The 25,266-nt window shown below is 42.3% G+C and overlaps 1 protein-coding gene across 1 annotated transcript in view; it reads right to left on the minus strand.

Annotated features, from left to right (window-relative positions):
* Positions 1-21,588, minus strand: part of KDM5B (lysine demethylase 5B) — a 116,506-nt gene extending 94,918 nt beyond the window's left edge. Inside the window, exons 1-2 of the mRNA XM_073616068.1 lie at positions 21,281-21,588; positions 4,296-4,373 (exon numbers count right to left, since the gene is read on the minus strand). Coding sequence (XP_073472169.1) covers positions 4,296-4,373; positions 21,281-21,415 — 213 coding nt within the window. The 5' untranslated portion in view covers positions 21,416-21,588. The remainder of the gene's footprint in view (positions 1-4,295; positions 4,374-21,280) is intronic.
* Positions 21,589-25,266: the final 3,678 nt, after the last annotated feature.

Consider the following 25,266-nt stretch of genomic DNA (forward strand, 5'->3'; position numbering starts at 1 on the left):
GAAATGCTGCCAGCTCAGAAACACACCTAACAGATGTAATGGCCACAAGGAAGGCAACCTTTCATAGGAGATCTTCCAAAAGGGATATATGAAATAGGTTCAAAGGAGGATCTCTGGAATTCCAAAGGGACCAAGTTGAGATCCCAAGATAAAAGCAGGGGGGGTTGATTTACTAAAACTGGAGAATTTAAAATCTGGTGCAGCTGTGCATGGTAGCCAATCAGCTTCTAACTGTATATGCAGTAAAGCATGCTTGTTATACTCACCGTGGAACCTAAGGGGTTAATCCTCTGCATTGTTTAAGGCCATTCGATTATGTCTCCTTTGATCCTCTTCTCCTTCCACTGTCCCTAATATATTTCCTGATAATACAGAGCCAGGGGACAGGATGCAGATGCTGAGTTTGGTGTGTATTGCTAGAGAGTTTTTTGGGTTTTTTTTCCCTTGGGAGGGTGCATGTGATCAGCACAGGGCCAATCAGCACTGTCCAAATAAAGGGTATAGGGGTCCTGCATCCTGAAAGGACAGTCAGTGCAGAATGAAAACTCCTCCTACAAGCTGTAACCAGACACTGATAGAAGTCACAAGACTGCTATATACTGCTGATGAGAAAAGGTATTCTGATTTCCATAAACCTGTCCTCTAAGGGTTCTCAAGGTTAGGCACTGGTCAAGACCAGAGTGAAGAAAAGCCAAAATATGAAAAACAAAAGTATTCCTGAGGATTCCACTATCTGCCCTCGAAACAGGCAAAGTAGGCTCTTCCATGTGCAATCTTGCATGAGGTCGATTTTTTTGATACGATTTAGGTGGAGACAGAGTTAGAGATAGTCTTGCGGGGCCTGGCTATCAACAGTCATTCCATTAAAAAGACAGCGACTCAGAAGTAGGGTCGAATAGGGGGCCTTGTGACACCAAGTCTGGTCTAATTTGAAGAGTTCAAGGCTCATCCACCAGGAGACCAAGTACCGTGTCATTCTGGCACAACTTGGTGCATTGACTATCACCGTAACCCTTTCTAGCTCTGTCTTGTGCAGCAGTCTAATGAGAATCTTGATCAAAGAGAAAGCATTTATCAGCTTAGAGGCCAAGGAATCAGCAGGACATCTACTGCAAAGACCAGGATGTCCACATCTGGTTTCCCCCATCTTTGACAGAAAGTTTGGAAGATCTCATGGTCCAGAAACCACTATACAGGGTCTAGGCTTTAGCAGCATACAAGTCTATCTGCCAATAGTCCACACCAAGGATGTGGTCAGCAGAGAGCTGGAATGTGAATTTCCACCCAGAAGGAGTGCCAAACCTGTTTCTTTTAGGAATACCATTAACAGACTGGCATCGCTTCAAGCCTGCAGTATCAGTCTTCCAGGTTTACACTCTGTATTCAGGTGCTGGCAAAGATAGGGCACATCTCGCTCCATTATATAATATGGCATACAAGTACTGCCGCACACTGTAGTCAACTCCAGTGTAACGTAAATAAAAGACTGGCTTCAGGTCAAATCCTCGCCCATCAGTCATGCCCCTCTGTTTAACCCACATTGGGCTTAATCGTAGAGGTCTAGACAGACATCCAGTGTCTATGAATGCTAGAAATTTGCATTCAGAGAGCAACAATGACAGAACTTGTGGTTTCTATACGAAATCCTTGAGAACATTCTACTGAATAAACTCGTACAACAGCAGCTTGTGAAAAACAATGTTTTAAAAGAAAAAAAAACTTTTCCAAAAAGATTAAGCGGTCCATCTCCGAAGGACACTAGCAAATAACTGCTGTCTGATGGCGAGCGTGCATTAGGATCGGCCCTGGGAAGTTTTTGCCTGTGTCCAATTCCTTGATGGTAGCCTGCATATAACCCATGGTCTTTGAATACAAGTTATGTGTCCTGTACGATTAAGGTAACTATATTTAAATTATATTAGAGGGTTGGATTGCAGACTCTCTTTATTTCTCTCTATAGCTGCATTCTTATTTAGTCTGCAAATCTATTAGAACACCATTTGATTTTGCAACAGCCCCAGAATTCAGGCCCACATGGAAATCTAGTGAACTAATCTTGCTACTCCAACCATTAGGTCTGATTCACACTAGTGCAATTTCAGATGCGACTTGAGTTGTACATAAACAGCAACATTATCAAGGTTCCTGTACTACTTTGGAACAATTCCAGTGTGATTCTGGCCCATAAAATATACAAACCTTACTGAAGTTGCATTCAAATAGCACTACATAATGGCACTGAACGTCGGATCAAAATCGTATTGGAGAAGTGTGAACCTAGCCCAAAGAGTTCTAAGCCAGCACATGATTCAATTTATCAACTAAGATTATTGGATTTGCATGCAGACAGACTTTCAGGAAAGGCAAATGAGTGTATTTACACAACTATATAAAAATAGTTCATAATGTGTTGTCCTCATTATCCCACAAGAATCCACACTCGTATTGATGAAATCATTCCATGGTAACACCACCCATTTTCCCCCACACCCAAGCACCCTTTAGTACCCCTCTCACTGCATAGTTCGATCGCTATTTACCCAAAAAATCTCATGGCACCTTTTCCAGCTTTACTGAGTGTCCTTTTACTCTAGAGCTTTATCACTCTTCCCCTCTAGTATCCTTCATTATTAAAATAAAGTGGCCAATTGCATCAGAAACTTGTGTCACCTTTGGCTTTGCTTTGGTTGTGAACTATGGAAATCTGTAAATTTTAAAAATGTCTGGCAAATTTACAGATCAGCATGAGCTATCCAGCATAGTTTGATTAATGTTCCTACATGCATATTCTGACATTATAAATAATATAATGGTTGACACCTGTCTTTGTTAAAAAAAATTAATCACATACCACCAGGTTTGTGCAAGGGAGGCATTTTCTCAGTATTACTGTTTTTCCTAAAAGATATCTCTCTCTCTATCTATAGGGTCACTTAAATTTACAAAGAAAAAAAAATTAAAAACACCCAACACGGAGAAATCATTATTCAATTAAATTAGGTGTGTTCATGTTAGTCAGCTGGGAGGGGTCATTTTATAAAGCTACAAAACTGGTTCTAGGAATAAAATGCAGGTAATTAAAGGTGTCTGTGTGGACCTTTCAACAGCTTTTGAAGCACCCCAAGTGCTACAAAACCTGGGGTGCATTAAAATGTGGACATTGCAAATTAGATCTTCCTGGGTTGCAGGTTTTCTGGGTAGCTTGTAAAGCCACTTTAAGACACAAGTGTCAAGTCCAGTTTAAGTGGCAAGATCCAGTGGTAATACTTGACTGTCTTTTTTTTTTTTTTTTTTTGAGAAACTGATGGACTAAGTGTGCAATACAAAAAATTGCAACCACCATGGTAATATTCAGTGGTCCTCTGCTTTCATAAAATATGTTTTTGGGTTTTACATGTATTTTCATGTGTCAAATAGCATATGTGCCAGAAAAGAACACACAAGGGCCTTCTGTATTTAGACAATATTTGGTTATCCTGGAATTTAGTTTTCTCTGTCAGGTAGGCTGTACGGGGCCCTGTGATTTCTAACAGCAGCCCTAAGTATAAGCATCTTTCCTTTACAGGAAAGTTAGTATAGGGCTTAGAGCTCAGGGGAGTCTAAGAATCTCAAACTGGGAAATTGTTTGCAGCCCAACCCATCTCCACCTTCAGGAGCTCTGGAGAAGACAAGGTGGTTCCTTGGACTCCTCGTGTACCCCAACTGTATCCTGTGGCCCTTGCGCACCTCCATGTTCTTCATACACATCATTAGCCTTGTGCTCCTGTAAGTGCACCATCCCACTGCTGAAGTATACCCAACAGGATACAAGTACCCTAGTGAGAGGGAGGCCATACTACAAGAAGCTTTCACTGGATAACAGCAGGAGATAACAAGTTGGATATGATTACACATGCACTGTATCAGATCACAAAGGTTACGTAACTGAGGTTACGGGAAGTGGTCAGGAAAGCACTGGATAATCCTTTCTATAAAGGATTATACATGTCTTGCAGATGAACTATCACTTTACGTTCATTATATGAATGGACACAGGAAGCTATGAACTGCCACAGATTATATATACAGTGATATATGGCTTGTTATCTCACATTGTGTTGTGACCATTTATGTTTTTGGGATCTATATGGGATCTAGGTAGAGACTGGTAGCGCTGCACTTAATTTTATTGAGTAGCAAGGAGAAGGAGTTAAGGGGGTAGTAAAGAACTGAAGGAAAAAGAGAAATAGACATAGGAAAAGAAGATAATATTTTACATTATTTAAGGAACCAAGTCCATTACCACCAAAATTTACCTCAAGTTCATTAAGTCTTTGGATACGTGGAGTGAAGTGCAGTTTGTCCACATCACAAGCAAATGGAGGTTGCCAATCCTAGAGAAAAAAGAATATTACCGATTACCACTATATCAACATTCTAGAACATGCCACCAAACCTAACTCACAGCTTGGTTTATGTAATCAAATAGTTAAACCTATAGCCAAAATCAAAAATGTAATATATATCAGCTTACCAGTCCCTCAGATGTATCGGCTGCATTACTTTTTTTTTTTAGACCAAGTATATTTTCTGCTCGTACAGTAAAATGCCTGTTGACTCTGCCAGAAATAGTGTGCCTTATTAGCTTTGTACTGTATCAGCCTTTTCAATTCTTTTCTGTAAGCTAAACACCTCCCCTTGTGTCCAGTTGTAACCAGGAGAGCAGTCTAGGGTGACAACACTGCTCCATTATTGATATGGTAAAGGGAGTGTTGTCATACTAGGACAGGAAGTATGTTATTACCAGAATAAAGAGGTGAAAAAGTGAAAACTAATGCAGCTGCCCTATTCAAGGACTGGTAAGCTGAAAGTTATTACATTTTTGTTTTGGGTTTAGATATGCTTTAAGCCAGGATATGTGTAATACAAATTTTGAACCCAGTAAGATATTACACTGGTCAAAAAAAATAAAGTAACACTTTGAAAACACATCAGATCTTAATGGGGAAAAAAAATATCATGTTGAGTATCTATACTGATATGGACTGGGTAATGGGTTAGGAAAGAAAGGATGCCACATTGATGGAAATTAAAACTATCAACATACAGAGGGCTAAATTCAAAGAAACCCAGAAAATCAAAGTGAAAAAAGATGCAGCAGGCTAGTCCATTTTGCTGAAATTTATTGCAGCAACTCAAAATGGTACTTAGTAGTTTGTATGGCCCCCACGTGCTTGTATGCATGCCTGACATCAGGGCATGCTCCTAATGAGGAGGAAGGATAGTGTCCTGCAGTATTTCCTCCCAAATCTGAACCAGGGTATCACTGAGCTCATGAACAGACTGAGGTGCAACCTGGCGGCGTCAGATGGACAGACACAATGTCCCAGAGGTGTTCTACTGGATTTAGGTCAGGCGAGCGTGGGTGCCATTCAATGGTATCAATTGAATTTCAATCATTGTCCAGAAACTGGTTGCATAATCTCGCAACATGAGGCTAGGCATTGCCATGCACCAGGAGGAACCCAGGATCCACTGCACCAGCGTAGGTTCTGACAATGGGTCCAAGGATTTCATCCCGATACCTAATGGCAGTCAGGGTGCCATTTTCTAGCCTGCAGAGGTCTGTGCATCCCTCCATGGAAAAGCCTCCCCAGACCATCACGAACCCACCACCAAACTGGTCATGCTAAACGATGTATCAGGCAGCATAACGTTTGCCACGGCTTCTCCAGACCCTTTAACGTCTGTCACGTGTACTCAGAGTGAACCTTCTTTCATCTGTAAAAAGCACAGGGTGCCAGTGGTGGACCTGCGAATTCTGGTGTTCAATGGCAAATGCCAAACCAGATCCACGGTGCCGGGCAGTAACCACTAGAGGACGTTGGGCCCTCAGGCCACCCTCATGAAGTCTGTTTCTGATTGTTTGATCAGAGACATTCACACCAGTGGCCTGCTGGAGGTCATTTTGTAGGGCTCTGGCAGTGCTCATTCTGTTCCTCCTTGCACAAAGGAGCAGATACCGGTCCTGCTGATGGGTTAAGGACCTTCTACGGCCCTGTCCAGCTCCTCTAGAGTAACTGCCTGTCACCTGGAATCTCCTCTATGCTCTTGAGACTGTGCTGGGAGACCAGAGCAAACCTTCTGGCAATGGCACTTGCAGATCCTAATGTGCATGCGCCCGGTCCACGATTGGCTAAAAGGACATGCGATCCTATTGGACACCTAGGAGGGTGGGAGGAGGGTGGGGGGGCGAGGAGCTGGAATCGGCCATGGAGGGGAGGACACTCAGAGCTGAGCTGCTGGGGTAAGTGCCAGACCGACCGGCAAACAGCTGGGGGGGGGGGGGGGGGTGGGGGGGTTGTTTGCGCCCCCCCCCCTCCCAAAAAAAAAAAAAAAAAAGCCACTACTGTTGCCACAGATTTCAGAAGTATACTGTAAGCATAAAATAAAAAGGTAATCTTCTCCTCCTGAAATGCTTATTTCTTGGTTGTTGTGCTAATACTTTAAAGTGATATTAAAAGGCAACATTTAAAGTGATTGTAAACCCGAAAAAAAAAAATAATAATTAAAAAAAAAACCCTGCAAGACAAAGGCATAATGAGCTAGTATGCAACACATACTAGCTCATTACAAAATACTTAGCTTAGATCAAAGCTGTTGCAGGGGCCTCGCACACCGCTGTGAACGGCGACATGTCTCCCGGAGGTTTTTCCGGGGTCACGGGCTCCGGCACTGTGATTGGCCGGAGCCGCAATGATGTCACTCCCGCGCCTGCGGGAGCTGCCGGTCACAGCACGCTGCTGAAGAAATGGCACGAGCGAGCCGTTTCTTCAGCGCCCATGACATTAGCACAAGTGTATATAGTAAATATCTCCTAAACTGTGCAGGTTTAGAAGATATTTACAGTACCTACAGCTAAGCCTTATTATAGGCTTACCTGTAGGTACAAGTGGTGTAACAGGGTTTAAAAAAAATTATAAAAAAAAAAGCATTTTCAGAATGTGCCCAGAAAAAGAAACCACACACACACATATCCTATAAGAGGTGTGCTTTAAATATCATAAAATGCTCAAAAAAGTCATAAGTCAGTAAGTAGGTTAAGAAGGCTGCAGTATAGGAGAATGGCAACCTGGCAGAAAAAGGAAGGCTTAAGGAAACCTTCCAGTATCAAAGCCATCCTGTAAGTTCACCAACGGACTCTGTAAACAGCCTCTTGTCTTCCTTTAGTATAAATGAATAAACTTCCATTTGATCCTTCTAAAATAGACAGGATCAGATATTTATTACTGGGTCTATTGGCCAACATATGTTTTAGTTGAGGTGGTCAGCCAATAGCCTTTTTTTCACCTCCCAAAATGAGTACTCCGTAAGTAGTCCAACAACCTGCTGCTTTGCTTGACAAGTGGCTCACCTTTTCCTGTAGGGGGGGGGGGGGGGGGGGGTGATCCTTGCAATGGGGACTTCCCTTAGCACTGCAAGAATTATAACGGTTGTAAGTTTTTTTTCTTAAATAAAGTGGTTATATACTTGCCTGCTCTGTGCAAGGGTATTGTACAGAGCAGCCCCAAACCTCTTCTTCTAAGGTTTCATACATTCAGCACTTTTAAAGGTTCCCCACCTCCTCTTTTCCGTGTGTCACCACAGGAGGCCAGTTCTGAAGGAGTGAGCCCACACAAGTGCCACAGTAGGAAGAGCGGGTACCCGATCTTGACAGGTACGCGTTCCCACTTCCGCTCCAACCGTCTAGCACGTGACAGGTCCCAGAAGACTGCATCCACCATTCACGATGCGCATCGCTGCTCGCACATGCACAGTGGCAAGCTGTCACAGCCGGGTGCACATAGTGAAGATGTCAGCGCCGAGGAAAGAAGACAGCGTGTGAAACCGACTGGGGTGAGCACATCGCTAGATAGTGGGACAGGTGAGTGGCTGTTTTTTTTTTAAGACTTTTTTCCACAGGAGACTGGAACTCCTCTTTAATATTAACATAATGCATATGCACTCTAATCAATTTATATATTCTAGAACATGTGTATTGCACAACAAACCAAATTAGAAGTAAAAAAAGTTCACACTTGTGAATCTTCCCAAAAAGACCAAATTGTGCACATAAATATGCAGAATTCAAAAACCGTGATGCCCACTCCAAGTGAATCTCCACCACCTTGGGAATACAACAAAAGGCTTACCAGATGTATACGACTCTCAAATTATAGAGCAACCATATACTGAATGATATAACAGCAACCATTAATAGGCAAGGCTCAGACTTCCATAGAAGAACCACTAACAGGAACATCTTATATCATGTATTCCTCAGTTCAGCATCCCACATGCACCATGTTAAAAGACGAATGGAGACCTTAGGCTCCACATAGTATAAAATCTGATACGATTTAATAAAGCAAAATAATTGCACTTTGAATAAGAAATTCAATCCATGCCCCAAAAGACGTCAACTCTGACAAAACATGTAGGGCGGAGCAATGTAAAGTGGCACCATTGCACAACTGGAAGTGTCCCCAGAAGGGTGATCCAACCGGATTGAACCTTTGTATATTTTTATTTCCACTTCAAAGCTTTAGAATCTTTACAATAAAAATAATGACGACTAGGCAGTTAAAATATACATAAAGCCAAACTTTTTTCTGTTTAGGAGAAGTTGGGAAACCACTAAAATCCTTTTTATGTTGAATTGTGGCCTCTGCCCCTGCTGTCATTAGAACAGAAATAGAAAACATTTAAAATAGACGTGGACCCAGGCTATGAACATTCACATGTTTAACGTCTTAGCAAGCAGTAAATATACTTTAAACATAAGCCCTCACTGACCTCTGTAGCCCTTGTGGAATAATTTGCCAAAATTAAATTTCTTAATTCTACTTTCAGAACACTGTACAGAAAAAAGATTTTGCTTCTGTGGATATCTGTTACATTTGCATATGCAACTGTTGTTGCATATGCAAAATGGACAGCCATGCAAGAGAGTCACATTACATTAAAAAGAAACTGCCACTCTGAAAGATTTGATTCCAGGACAACAAACATGGCACTTGAACCACTGGTTGACCCAACAAAGATATTTTTGCCTCCGCTTCACATAAAGACTGATGAAGCTCAGACTGATGAAAAACAGTAAAAAGCAATGAACAAGGAAGATGAAGAGTTTTATCATTTGGGACAGATGTTTCTAGACTAACTGATGCAAAGATTAGGGAGCCATTTTTGTTGGTCCATAGACCAGATATATCACCAATAACAAGTGGTTTGAAAATCTGTTGTTAGCGGGGCCAGAGAAAGTTTTGTCATTGAGAATTTTCTTGGCAACTACAAAGCACCAAACTACATTCAGCTGGTTAAACTTTTTATAGCATACAAACCCATGGATTGCAACAGGTCAATGAAAATTCATTTTTTGCATTCACACTTGAACTTCCTTCCTGAAAATCTATGTGCAGTCAGCGATGAGTATGGTAAAAGGTTTCACCAGGATATTGCCACAATGAAAAAATTGTATCAGGGCAAATGGAGTCCATCAAGGCTCCCTGACTATTGATGGACACTGCAGCAAGATGCACCAGACACCGAGTACAAACCAAAATCAGCAGCAAACCAATTTTATAGCAGTGAAATTCATGCAGAGTGTCAGATACATTATGTAATTAAATACATTATAATCAAGGGTCTCACTTATATGGTATGGGTGACAATAGTAAGCTTTTGCATGAGTATCAGTACTCGTGCAAATGCTCAGATACCTGAAACACGATACTTTCAGGCTTGTTTTTTTCAGCTGTCAGCGGGATTCACCCACCAATAGCTGAATTGTAAAAGAAAATGTTTATGAATAACACGACTAAGCCAGTCGCTGAGACAAAAAGATAAAAAGAAACAGTGTGTGTGTGTGTGTGTGTGTGTGTGTGTGTGTGTGTGTGTGTGTGTGTGTGTGTGTATTTATTTATTTTTTTTAGTAAAAGTTCCTGTTTAACCTCTTAACCGTTAATTAACTCTAATCAGAATTAACTCCTTATTCTCCTTCTCCATGTAATTACTTTGCTGCTGATTTTTTTTCTTTTTGTTCAGTTCTATTTTATAAAACTACTAATAATTGAAACTTTTTTTTGTTTGTTTGCGTTGCTCGTTAATATTTACACGTTTCACACTGGAAAAAAAAAAAAAGCGCAAAAAAAAAAAATTCTTTCCTTTGTAGATAACTTTTTAATGCTTTGTACTATTGCCAACAGCTGAAGCGTAAACAAAAAACAGTTGCTGTAAGTATCGGTAATAGATATCGGCGAGTACTAAAAAAAATAAATTAAAAAAAAACAACAACAACCACCGGTATCGCTGCATCCCCATTATAGTCAATAACAATTCATTTCATATTTCTCAAGACCCCTATGTATTTGTGCTCTGTCTGAAGGGGTCTGTCAATTACCTGAAGTTTTTCAGGAAGCAAAACTTTTGAAAACATTTTTTGTCCAGTAAGATCAGTTGCTCCCTGCTTGCAATGAGTTGGCCGCCTACCAGCCTTCTAAAAACAGAGCGTCTGCGTCGCCACCACTACCTACACATTGTTAATGTTTACATCTTTCCTCTGGCCCTGAATGAGTCATCTATCAAGGCAGCTGTGGTGGCGCAGGCGCAAAATGTCATCAGTCTTCAGTCATTCAAAACATAAGAAAGTTGTTACATTTTCTTGATAATTGCAGATATTTTCAAGTGTCCTTTTCCCAAGAATAGCTGCAGTTTTTCTTTTTTTGGCAGAGGTCAGAAATAACAGCATAGCATTTATCTCGTGACAGCTTACCTTTAATTCTTTACCAAGGTAACTATAGTAACCACTCCGTTTCCATCTTTGAGGCTGGGTTCACACACATGCAAATTGAATGCGGCTTTCTCGGCATCCAATTCGCATGACAGACGAGTGTGATCGCGCTCAATGGAGCCAGTTAACACAAGTCCCGGACGGCCACGGTCCAGGTTGCAGAAGGGTCCAGTGTGTGTTTGAGTCAGGTTCAGGAGTGAATTGAGGCAAAAATTCAGACCTGAATGGCACCTGAACCAGAGAACAGACACGCACCGTACCCCAGGGACTAACCCGCGGCCACACATACGTGAACCCGGCCTTACTATTCTGATGTCAGCAGGGAGAACTCTGGTAACTCTGCATGTCAAGGACACAAGCCCAAGGCCACTGGTTAACCAAGGCAAGAACCTTGTTTGGGGGTATGAGGAAATGAGGGGGAGCTTACTTTGAGCAAGTAAGACTGGCTGTAATACACATTTCAAAGCCCACACTACCTCTGATCTAACTAGCTGGCCACACACAGGCAGATACAATTCTTACATGCAATCCGGTCCACTCTAAGGGTTGGGGAGTAGTCTAGCCATTAGCTAGACTATTCTATGATTCCTCAGGCTACCCTACTAGCTAGAATTCTTGTGTTAATCACTGCCCACGCACACCCCCACATCAGACTCTTAACAAATGGTAGCTTCCCACCACCTACCCATTGTACTAACTGGTCTGCTAGGCATGCATACACACATAATATATATATATATTTATAATATGTGTGTATGCACATATTAATATATATGTGTGTGTATATATATATATATACCTCCGTCCAGCAGATCTGCTAGTTTACAACCTACCAAAACACAGTGCAATGTGACACAGTGTAATTTAATATCCCAAAAGGTGGGCAGTGCATAAAATATATACAAAGAAAAGAATCACAAAAAAATAAATAAAAAGGGATAAAAAAAAACAGAACTTTTACATAGGTTTATCCTCTCAACAGGCGCATGTCAGAAACATTCACAATCCACCAGTCTAGGATGAATTTATGTGGATAGCACCTGACAAAAAGAAAAGAATTCTAGAAAGCACATTCATTTTTAGAATACTTATATTTCCCATTCATGAGGAAGAACTTTTTCCTCCAAGATAGGACTACCCAACTTATTTCATTTAGAATTGGAGTATATTTCATTTTAAAGTCTAAGACCCCTTTCAAACCAAGATGTTTTTCAAGCACTTTGGCAGTAACATAATAAAAAAAAGGGCTGAAAAGCTCACAAAACGCTTCAATAGCTGACAGTGCAGTGAAAAAAATCCAGCATGCAGCATCTTTGGAGCATGCTTGGTGAGCTAAAAATAAAAAGGCGCCTTAAAAACACCCCTTTCCACTGAAATGAATGGGAAGCACCCCAAATTGTTTTTTGGAGCAGTTTTTGAGTCACGTATCCTTTAAAAAGCACACCGCAATAGCCTCAAAAGTGCTACAAAGACTCTCATGACGGGCAGTTTAGAAGCTCCTCAGTGTAAAAAGGGCTCTAAGTGCAGTCAAAAAACACATGAAAATGAGCATAAGAAACTTAACTTACAGTCAGCACAATGTGTCTCTTGTGCCGACTCTTCTGTTAGGTTAGGTGAAATCTTTCTCCATCAATACCCCCACTGGTGCGGCAGGGGTTAATAGAACTTTGACAGCTGTCACGGGCTTCATCAAAAACATCTGACTGTTCCACCCAGGTGCTCTATGAAAGAAAAATGATCTACAAATGGAGGACAGGCATATCATTGAAAAGAGGGAGGCAGGCCCTTTTGATGAGAGCCTGTGACAGCTCCCGCAGTTCTAGCAGTTCTAGTAATCCTTTCCGCACTGGAAGATTATGGAGGCAGGAGCTGGAGTGCATTAGTGGAGGAGGATTTTACCTAGCAGAAGTATCAGCACAAGGGACGCGTCCAACTAACTGCAAGTTAAATCCCTTCTAATGAAATGTTTTTTTTTTTTCAACTGCACTTTAAAACTATGCTTTAAATATAAAAAGCAATGTATGAAATTAGATATACCCAAATATTTCAATGTATTGCTGAAATGTATGAACCTAACATGAAGGTTGCAGAGGTGGGGAGACTAATATTCATAATTTCAGATTTAGATAGATTAAAGAGGAGTTCTGCCTGGGTAAAAAAAGAAAAATAAAAGTCAGCAGCTACAAATACTGTAGCTGCTGACTTTTAAATAAATGGACACTTACCTGTCCTGGGAGCCCACGATGTTGGCACCCAAAGCCGACCCGTCCCTCGGGTCCAGGCGCCAGCATCATTACTAAGGGAAACAGGAAGTGAAGCCTTACGGCTTCACAGCCTGTTTTCTACTGTGCGAGTTGTGCTGCGCTTTCTGAATGGTCCTTGCTTTCTTCTGGGACCCCTGTGTCTCCCAGAAGGCATTGGGGGCAGACATTACGTAGTTCGCCGTAATCTTTCCCTGGACGTGGGAGCAGATACCTGTAGTATTGTAGCTCTTTTAGAGGGTTAAGGAGAGATGTTGAGGTCTGCTGAATATTGATGAGATATTGATTCTTACTGAATTTAAAAATGTTTCCAGCAAGATAATGAATAGATATCGGTGAGAGGACATCCCTGCATCATCCCATTATGCAAAGCAAACGGGGGGTAAAAGCAAGGCGAATATTAATAGAATGGAATATTAACAAGCATTTTACAATAATGATGGAAGCACTATATCTGAAGTCATGTAATTCACATCAAATTTTCCTTTGTTCTGCTGGCAAAAAGATTTGAAGAGAGCCCATAAGTGCAACAACAAAAAAGGGAAAAACTCTTGTTCTCAGAAGCACTGGAAAACATCAAGCCAATTATTGTGATAGAACCACTAACTTTTACTTTATCTAAGAATACACACATTTTAGATGCATTTTCAACACCGACATCTATGCAATGGCATAGATATACATGTGTGGCTGTTTAGCTTAAAACAAGAAAAAGCAGCATGGATAGAATCTGCCAGACCTTGGATGAATTATCAAATGGATGAAAAGTTAACAAGGCAGATAATTCACAACAAACGAAAATGTGGTGCAAACAAATGCTTATGCACCATCCACATGAGTTGGTCTCTACCCACCTAGATAAATGTGAAGATACACTTGTGCAGCAAAGGTAGTTCATAAAAATTAGTAAAGCACCGATAATGTTGCCCAACACGCACGCATTTTTGCCACGATTTTACTGTGCTTATGGTGTGTTTTTCATAGGTCATGTGACTCAACAACCACATCAAAATTGTAACACTGGTGTGTTATTGATGCATTCTTGCTGCATTTTCAATGCATTTCAATGGGGAGGTACAAATTTGGTGCTTTTTTTTATTCATTCTGCCATTCTGGTACAATGCTAGCCATACATTTGGCAAATCTAACCATTTCAACCTACTTTCAACTGGAAAAATTAATAAGCAGATCAAGGCATGTTACCGCTAACACGTTCGATCATTTAATGGTTTTGATAAAAATTGCTAGTGACAGGTTCCCATGATTTTTTTGGGGATAAAACAGCTATAGACTGCCAAGTGTATGGCCAGGATAAGTGATCAGCTTTTCCCTGCACAGGTCAACAAAACCAGAGCACTCAAACATCAACAGAAAGTCTGCCACCTACCCATCACCACACATACTATCCTTTGTATTGCTCCTGCATACCAAACCTGTCAAAGCATCATTCTATCTGAAGCAGCAAGCCACTATAGAATGTGGCTAAGAACTGTGATGTAACAATTCCTGAGGACCACAATAAAAGCACACCCATCATGAATGGAAATAATAGTATGCAATGTCTCTTGAAAATCAGCATTTTCTAACTGCCGGCTGCAAACTTGTTCAGCACAATACTAAGACCCCTTTCTCACTGAGGCAGTTTTCAGGCATTTTAGAGCTCGAAAAAGCACCCGTAAAGCACCTGAAAACCACCTCCCATTCATTTCAATGTGACTTTTCACACTGCGGCGGGGCGCTTGCGGGACATTAGGAAAAGTCCTGCAAGCAGCATCTTTGGGGTGGTTTGGAAGCGCTGTATTTAGAGCTCCCAAAACGCCCCGCCCATTATTTGGGGTTCAAAGCGCCCCGCTATCGGCCAAAAAGCAGCGCAAAAGCGCCGCAAAAACGAGTGGAGCTTTACCACGAATGGCCCACGCTGCCAGTGTGAACGTAGCCCAAGTGACGTTAACTAGTATATGCCCAAGCATTCAAACATGGCAGGATTCATCTGAGGTTTCTCACAAATAGATTACTGAAAGCGGCATCACATTTAACAGGCTTCTGGCAAAAAAATATTAGCAGTATGTCTTATAATCAAGAGAGAATAGTTGTATTTTATAAATAATATTTTGGGAATCCCAACATTAAATTAGATGGACCATAGCTAGCATTCCCAAGCACAAGAACTTCTTAAAGTAACCGTTCCCTTTGCTATTGTTCTCAGAAACCACTGCCACAGCTTATAAGCAACTCACCAGTGCATAATCAGCAAAACACTTTATTCAAGTCTGTCCCCCAGAGACCCAGTTACACCCCAATTGGGAACAGCCATCTTATGTCACACACCAGAGGAAATGAAGGCAGACTGTCAGAGACCTTTACTGTAACAATCATGTCACTGCTGCTGTATACCATCAGTATCAATAACAGTGGTGCTTAATCTGCATGTTTTTGGAAAAATAAAAGTGTATTTGAAAAACAGTCTATGAGTAATTAAGAGAGAAAAAGACAGACCACGCCCTTTAAGGAAGCCATGAGACAAACATGTCAGGGGCTCAGCCTATCTGCCTATACCTTCAGCTTGGCGAGTGCCTGATGTGGGTACCACTTATGAATGGTAGGATACCATTACCATATCTTTTCCCGAAGGAGATTCATCCTTATTTTTCCAGCAACATGCGTTTGCCTTGACTAGATAACCCTTCTGTGATATACATATAAGTGCAGAAAATGCCAGGAGTGCTGCATAGACCTTCTCAACAAGCCAGCATTGTTCCATGTTACTCGCAGCAATAGTGACCAATGTGTAATTCTGAGCAGAGTAAAGCTGGCCATGCACATATAGATTTTTAACAGATTCCTCCATCTACAATAAACAGCACTGATGAATTCAATTCCCACTGTGGCTATTGTTTTTGACAACTGACTCTGTCAGCTATCAATATACTCGAACAGTGCCTGCATCTTAGGGCTCGTTCATACTTGCTTGGGTCTCTGAGGAGCATTCTCCTTTCGTATTTTTCTTCAGAAAGCATCTGACAGGTGGTGAGTGCATTGCAGGGTGTTGCAGAGCAGCCCCATTCACTTAAAAGGGTGGAACTAGGTAGGTGCAATGCCGACAAAAGAGACAATGGGTTATAATCCCTGCCACAGCCCCAAAGCAAAGCATCATGGATGCAGCATGTGCACACCTCTGGCCACTGCCTCTGGGGGAGCGACTAGGGGGTAAAGTTGCAGTTCAACCTTAGGGTTTTACCACCCTACAAACTCTTGTGTGAACGAGCCTTTATGCTGGTGCTGTTCAGCCAACAATTGTCCACCCAACTCTTTTAGTTCAATCCAAGGACGTTGGAGGGAAGGCAGTCGACAGGGCCACCCCACAAAGCAAATTTTGGTCAGTTCGTCAAAAACCGGACAAAATTTGCTCTCTGTGTGGCCGTTCTAAGCCTTTTTTTCTCATCTGTGCCAACTCGCATATGAGGATATCCACTATTGCCTATGGAGTGCATTCACATCTATGCAATGTGTTTATGTATGACTTGGGGAAAAAAGTGAAGGCGCTTCTTTTGGCCCAAAGACTTCAATGAGAGCACATGAAAAATAATTGAACTAAAAATGCAAATTGAAAAAAAAAAAAAAAGGAAAAAAAGTAGAGCATGCATGAAAAAGCAGACACAATGTTTGAGCTTAGCCTTAAACATATGAACCAAGAGTCTCAATTTAAACAGTTTGTACTTCTGCACTTCACAGTGGATTTGGTCACCTGTTATTGGTGTTCAAAAGCAGCCAACACCAGGATTAGCCCTTCTAATAAACACTGCACTATCTGACGTTACCCATAGCAACAGCTACCAACATATGATTATAAGCATTTATAAAGATAAAATGAGAACTAAGAGACTATTGAATACAGTGGGGTATGCCTGTAACTTCATTTCATCTCAGGTCTCCCAGGCAGGAAATTTTTGGGGGCATTTTTTACTTTTATAATCAGACAATTCTCAAAATTTTATATACATTTCCCCCTCCCAATATTTGCCTCAAAAGCTTTATCAAAGTTTTGCCCTAGATGCAGTTTTGTTTAAAACTTGATGTACTTATGTACTCTGCCCTCAGATCTCCCTTTTAAAATTACCTATTGAGTGTAGATTTAAAAATTGGAAGTTTAGTCAAAATCTATGGCTAAATCTACTTCCTCACCCATTCTAAGTCTATCTAACCCTGTAAAGAAAAGGTGTGTATGCTTACCTGTTCTGAAGCTAGTCTGGTCACATGAGCTCTCCAGGGGCAGCTTCTGTAGAGGAGATATATACGACAATGGCTGCATAGCCTGCACAATGATGTCACCCAAATGCTTACTATGGGGCGCCCGTTGTTGGTCACCCCTCCTCTACACTGAAGCTGCCGCTGACAGCAGACCGTGGGGCCAAACCGGAGAAGCTTCAGAACAGGCAAGTACAGACATCTTTTCTTTGCAGGGTAGATAGAAGAGGCTTAGCATGGGTGTGGGGGTAGGTTTAGCCTTAGCTATGTTGACTTACTTACATAAGTGCACAGTTTCCTCATTTTAAAGCAGGATTTTTGCATCATCAGCATTTTAAAAAAGGTGATGAAATAGATTAAGAAGGTAGCACCATGTTTACATGGTTGGGGAATGCAAAGGTCCTTTTTAAAGTTGACACAAAGCAACCACCGCCAACCAGCACCCCCCATTCCCAATGAAGGGATTGGAGGCACTTTTTTCCTGCTCCTTTAAGCGAATTGTGTTATTCTATGTGTCCATGCACACTATTTTATGCTAGAAGTGTTTTTCAAACTTCAACGTTTAAGAGTAGAAAAAAAAAAAAACACCACGCTTAGGCCTCATGTACACTGCTGCTGGTAAATGGACATTTAGGATCAGTTGGGCATTTTTTTTCAGCTGCCCCTGAACTCTCCTCTATGTTATCTTATCAGTACATGTACACAGGGTCATTTATAGTAGTTTCTAGGCAGTTGAGTTTAGAAGCATTTTTTGGAAAGCAAAAAAAAAAAAAAATGCGTTCAGGACGGCGGATGTTCAGAGGCATTTGAAACGCCAAATGCCTGTAAACACGGTAACTCATGTTTAGCCCCATTTAGTTTACAGGCATTTTTAATGGAGACACATTTTTGGCTGTTTTAAAAAAAAAAAAAAAAACGCTTCTAAATGGAAACTCGGCAAAACTGACGTTTTTAAATGTCGGTTACTATCTGTCAAGTTAAATCGTTCAGGAAAAGGTTCAAAATGTCCTGTGTACATTAAGCCTAATAAGATGCTCCTAACGGCTTTTTTTGAGCAGTTTTTTTTTTTTTTTTTTGTACTGTAAAAATGCTAAGGCTCCAAAAAGCTACTACAAGCCGGCACAAAAAAACGATAGTATCCGCATTTTTCATCTAGCATTTTTTTTCTAGCGTTTTGTGAGCTTATAAAAAAACTCTATTGTGCATGGAGCCTTATTTGCCCCACAGTAATATTCTGCTTTTGGCCACCATATCACTTGTTTGGGCTTCTAAATGCTAAAAGGCATTAGTCATGTGATTTCATCTAAAAAGGGCAAAACTGTAGTTCAGTGGGAGCCAGTGATTGGTTACCACCACCTTCTGCCCTTAGGAGACATCTGTCATTCTCAGCTGGACTTTTTTTTGCTATTATTGCAGGGTATATGAACAGTCTCAATGAGGGGAATGGAGGAGGGGTGTAATTTGAGTATACGTTCACTTTAAAGTTTTAATCAGTGAGAAGGCATTTTACATTTGAATACTGTAATAACAAATACATTACTCTGCCACAGGACAGCCAATAACAATGCAAACAAAACTCACAAGAGGACTCAAGAGGTTTCAGGAATTTCAAGTACAATGACCATTGAGCTAGTAATAATTTAAACCATCTTAAATAAAGGGATACCCAATATTAATATCTATACTGTGATTAGATTTTCCACTGCCCTATAATAAAAATTAAAACAATCTCATTCCTAGCTCATCTTAATTGGAAACAAAGTCGTCTGACTCAAAAACACTACATTGTGGGACAGGCAAGTAAATAGGGATAGAATTAAGGCACAGAATACAACTAAAGTAAAATCACTCCATTGTCACATATAACTACTGTAGTGCCAACAGCATACAACTTTTATTGAAAGGTGAAGTAGCCATATTGGCTGCTCTCTGCATGTGTATATGTGACAGTGTGTAAAATGGTGGACGGTATTAAATGAGAAGGATGGAGCAGACTCCCAGATGGGAAACCTGGATGTGCTGGAAATGATCATCTATTCTGTCATACAAGCTGGGATGTGACATGCTGGGGCCACCACCACCCCAATACCACAAAAAAAAAAAAAAAAAAGGAGGACAAGGTTAAAGAGACTAAACACAGCCCAAGCTGGCTACAATAACAACATGGGGCAGCTCTAATCCAATGCTGAGGAGGCATTTCAACCCCTCACACACAAAAGTCAACCATAAAATCCTCCCTACTACACAATAGTTGTCCCCCCTCCCCCTATTATTTTGGCAATTAACTTATACTATACACAGCATTCATGGATCCCCATAGGAAAGCTCAATGCACTTGGAAACAAAAGAAAAGGCATACATACTGGTGTGTATAAACAACACTACAAAATGAAACAAAAAAATTAAACAAAAAACACAAGTTTGCTTCTTTGTATGTTTAAATACGCAACATTCTGAACCAAAATAAAGTCTATGATGCTTTTACAACTGCCATCTGTTTATATTTGTAACAGTTTGTGAAAAACAAACTTAAGTTTCAACATGAAAGTCAGCTGTAGACATAAAAAGAAAAAAACAAAACAAAAGAGAGAGTTAAAAAAAAAGAGAAGGTGGTTAAAGGGAAAAAAAAAAAAAACTTAAAAAATAAATAAGTAAAAGCTAAAAAAAAAAAATTAAAGAGATTACAAAAATAAAAAACACAAGCCAAGAGGAAAAAAAAAAAAAAAAGCAAAATAATTATGGTAGCCACTAATCAAAAGCAGCCTATAATATGACATTCACTTGACAGATAAAAGGACACAAGCCGATTACTAGGCTTGCAGGAGTTTTAAAGATGGCTGACCCGGGTGTGATTTTGGTCTGTGCTTGGATAATGAGCTCGGCAAAAGTTAAAAAAAGGGGACAGTCATCCTTGAGCAAAATCCTTAAAAGAAAAGCCAAAACGTCCAATGTATTGTTTTAAGAGAAGTGGAACATTAAACTTGGTGAAACAGAAAAATGATGTAGCCAAAAGAAAAGCTAAAGAGATCCTAAATAATGCCACCTCAATGTACACACACTGCCAATACTTTGGGTTATTTCACAGGCTTTATATCACCTATGATCCCACTATGACTTGACAACACTGGATGGGGATTTTTATTTCTGTGGGTTGAGTTATTTCTTCTTGGGATTGTTCGTTTTTGTGATAAATCTAAAAGTCTATTGCTAATAGTTAGTAGGAGGACACTGATGACTGCCCAAGATCCTGCTTGTATGTCAATACCTGGCTAATGAGCTCCAGCTCCCAGGCACAGACAGATCCCTATTCTCTCCTATGAAGAAATGGCCTCCTTTCTTGCCCAATGCCCCATCCATGTACAATCAGTAAAGTTTGGGTTCCAATGGCACTCAGTGTACATGTGATATGGAGGGGGGAGGGGGGTGTAGGCAGCTCCATCCAGTGCTGCATTGTGTCACAGCCACCATGATTCCAACTCTGGCCCCATCCATCCATGGCAGACTTTGCCTTGTCTTTGTTGTGTCCACAGGTTGTGATCGTGCACCGTGGGGGGGCTATGGTGTCATGTTATGATGTGTGCTGTGCCCCCCTTCTCTGCACACACAAAGGATTGGGGGCTCGGGCGCCATATTGAAGACTTTCTGGAGGCCCCCTGGTCTCCTTCCAACCCCCCCCTAAAAAAATACAAGTGTGACAAGCGATCGCCTAGAAAGGAGAGATGGGATGACAATATGGGGGAAACTTCCGGGAGGTGCAGCCTCCGCCATGCTGAGAGGGAGCCCATCATCCTGTGACTGGATAAGGGGGGGCACCCCAAAAATGTCTCAGATCCGCCCTGGAGGGGGCAGTTGGCTTCTATAGACTCTCCCTCCCCCATTGCCGGTGGGCACCTCCTGACCCCCCCCCCCATTCATTAGAACACGAGTGGGCGCCCCCCGTCCCCCCACCTTTCCTCATACTTACCGGCGGCGGCCGCACTTTGCAGATCCCGGTGCGCTCCGCTATGGGCCGAATCTTATTAATAAAGGCGAACGGGTCGGAGAATTCCTCGCGGCTGGGCTCGAACACCGGGCACTCCGGCGGGGGGACGAACTCCATGTCGCCGGGTACCGGGGGGGGAGGGGAACCGTTGAAGTCGCACCGAGCCGGCTCTACACACCGGGTGAGCTGCCAGTCAGGGAGGCGGAGCGACACAATCCAACCGACAGAGAACGAGCGAGGCCGCACTCAGCACAGCGATGGCAGAGGTGTCCATCCGCCGAGTAGGGGTGGCTGAGAACAAGTAGTCCCAGTGTGTGCTCCGAGCACGTCAGACACCCGGAGGGGAGGAGGAGGGGGTCTGTGTCAATGATCGGAGGGGGGGGGGGGGTCTGTGTCAGGGATCGGGGGTCTGTGTCAGGGATCGGGGTCTGTGTCAGGGATCGGAGGGGGGGTCTGTGTCAAGAATCGGGGTCTATGTCAAGGATGGGGGGGGGGGAGTCTGTGTCAGGGATCGGAGGGGGGGGGGTCTGTGTCAGAGATCGGGGGGGGGGGGTCTGTGTCAAGGATGAGGGGGGGGGTCTGTGTCAGAGATCGGGGGGGGTCTGTGTCAAGGATCGGAGGGCACACAATGCTAGGAGAACACATGACTTGCCTGGGACGGCCATAGGGACAAGCTATGCTAGTGACCTCATTATTTAACTCTGCTTTCCATCGTCCTATGATGGACTGAACTTATATGAATGGTAGACGTGTGACATGTGCGATCACAATGATAAGTGACATCGGTGTTATACTCAGAAATCAGCCGATTTTGTTTGAATGTATTTCTAAGTAATCAGCCACTGGCCGATTTCGCCATAGAGGGGAAAACTCCTTCCTCTGAGCAGCGATTGGCCCGGCCCTCCTCCACTGACAGATCCCATCCCATTCTAGACCAACTGCCTTTCAACGGTGGGATCCACTCCTTATGTTTACATGGGCGGAAGGATTTGTATACAGCTGACTGCCACACCATCGCCGGCACTTATTTTTTTAAAGAGCCTCGTTCTGTCCCCGGATTGGCGGAAAAGGAGGTGACGTCAGCAAAAGAAGAGGGGCGTGTAGTACGGGCTGTATCTGGGAGTTCATTGTCTACAATAAGCGTGGAACCCAGTCACGTGGCCCTGGGGCTGAGTGGAGACGGAGGGGAGCAGGCGTGTCACATGAAGCAAGGAGAGTCCTCCTCCTTCTATTATGTGATAGTAGATTGTATGGATCGCTATGTGACATGGAAAGTGCAGCTATTGTTCGTAGCTAGTAATCACATGGCTTGGATTATCTAGTGATGGAGCCCAGGCTGTAGTTACCCGTTTGCACATGGGCACTGAGAGTGCAGGATCAAAACTGTGAAGTGTGGTGAACATCGGAAGCTGGCCATACACTATACAATCTGATTGTACAATCGCCTTAAGCCTTGGTTCACACTGATGCAATGCGGGAAACTAGAGTGACCACCTTTGCTTCAAGTCAAACCCGAACACTTTAGCGGCGCACAGCAATTTTTTTTTTTTTACAGTATATGCAGTACATATATTTTGTGATTAAATAACATAATCATCTGAAGTTAATCACAAGAGTCCCCTCTTACATCAGAGTCCACAGAGTTCCCCTTTTAACCACTTCAGCCCCGGAAAGATTTACCCCCTTAATGACCAGGCCATTTTTTGCGATATGGCACTGCGTTGCTTTAACTGCCAATTGCGCGGTTGTGTGTGACGCTGTCAGGGCCGTCTTTAAGGCAGGGCAAAAGGGGCCACTGTCCTGGGCCCTGTCATTGTTGTGGAGCCCAAAGCAGCTGCCTCTTGGCAACTATCCCAGTTTAAATTCCCTTATCCCTTGAGGTTTTAGTCCTGTGCTATGTCCTGATATCTCAGTGTGAATTTCTGTTACTAATGCTGCCCAGCTCTGCCCTAATGTGTACAGATGACTCACCTGCAGACCCTGTGTTTACATGTAAATACCGACATTGATATGTAAATAGAGGCAGTATTCATATGCATTTCATGCCCTCCGAGGTCATATCCACCATCACCTCTGCTGAATGCTGCCCACTGGGGAGGTAAAGGGGCATACTTGAAAGTCCTGCCTATTACTGTGGTCATTCAGCTTAACATCAGCCTGTTCTGCAAAGGTAAGCAAATTGGTGGTGGGGGTAGTGTGGAGTGTGCAGAGGTAGGCAGAGAAGGAATTACAGTTTGAGGTGCACAGGTGAGCAAGGAGGGGATGTATAGAGGTAAGGAAGGTGGGTGCAAAGATGAGCAGAGGAGGCAGGTAGAGTTAAAGGGGAGGGGGATTGGAGTGGAGAGGATGGGTGAGGTTTGGGGTGCAGAGGTTAGCAGGGGTTTAAGGATGCAAAGGTGTACTGACAGCGTGGATAAAGATGTAGGTCACGTGTAGGGCAGCCCATTCATTTCAATGGGCTGCTCTATGCGCTAGAAATGCGGAAGACACTCCCAAACCCTTTTCCAAAATCACACGGTGCCAAGGCACATGTCAGCAGATGCGTGAGGGCGTCATTAACAATTAATGGCACTGCTGTGTATCTGCTAAAGGGCAGCATGTTTCTTTGGTGTCAGGAAAGTGATTTTGCATGCATTCCCAATACACACAAATGTGAACACGGGCTAAATGTCTCCATTACATTAGTGGCCAGTGTGAATGTCCCCCTTACATTGGTGGTCAGTGTAAATCCCTCCTTACTTTGGTGGTTACTGTGAATGCTCCTATTACATTAGTGGTCAGTGTAAACCCCTATTACATTGGTGGCCAGTGTTGAAACTCCTCTTTATATTGGTAGTCAGTATAAAAAAAATCAGCATTGCCACTGATCACACCCTCCCCTTCCCCCAGCACTGCCACTGAGCCCAGGAGTTCTAGGATCCCTAGGAGTTTTCTGTCTGTTGATGGGTCCCCTCACCTCCCCAGACCATGGTGTGCAGGCAGTAAGGAGACGATGTGCTGTAACCTCTATCAACCAATCAGTAAGCAGTAATGATGTGCAGTAACCTATAGCAACCAATTAGTGAGCAGTATTGATGTACAGTAATCTCTAGCAACCAATCAACAAGCAGAAATTATGTGCTGTAACCTCTAGCAACCAGTCAGTGAGTAGTAATTATACACTGTAAATTCTGGCAAGCAATCGCAATCGCTGTCTGATCTGATTCAGTAAACTGATTTTGAGTCTCGCAGCAGGTGGAGAGCGAAGCTGCATGGGGGGGCAAACATTTTTTTTTTTGCCCAGGGTCCAAACAATATTGAGGTCCTTTTATCCCACATATAGAGCTTTCTTTTGGTGGTATTTGATCACCTCTGCAGATTAAATTTTTTGCACTATAAACAAAAAAAACGCCAATTTTGAAAAAAAAAACCCAATATTTTTTACTTTCTGCTATAATACATATCCATATCCATAGTACATATCCAAAAAATATATAAAAAAACAGATTTATTCATTAATTTATTCATCAATTCCTGCTATCGCTGAGGTTCTGATGAAGAGGGAACTCCCTCCTAACGCGTAAGCCGTTTTGTGATGCCATCTGGTTCCTCCTAATATCCGGTCCAGGTTGCAGGTGTCTGGAAGACATGGCACCGAATCTTTGGAGTAATGTTAAGCCTTTTTTAAACGCTTGTTTGTGAGTATGACCTTTGTTTTTACCAGCCAAATAAATTTTATCTTTGGTAATGCACAAGGTCGGTGAGCCCTCCCTCTTTTTTTATATGTTTCAGCCTTAAGGACACCCATTGTTCTGAGGAGGGCAGCAAGACCTTTGACTTTCCACACTTTATCCAAAGGGTTGGCCACACTACCTACATATGGACTAAGGGCCTGAGCGCAGGGGATTGTTTTGTGTTGATTCATCAAGTTAGGCCAATATGTATTCTTCTACATATTTTTGGTAAAAGAAATCCCAACAAGCATATAT

Source organism: Aquarana catesbeiana, linkage group LG02 (genome assembly GCF_042186555.1).
Source record: "Aquarana catesbeiana isolate 2022-GZ linkage group LG02, ASM4218655v1, whole genome shotgun sequence".
NCBI classification, from domain to species: Eukaryota; Metazoa; Chordata; class Amphibia; order Anura; family Ranidae; genus Aquarana; species Aquarana catesbeiana.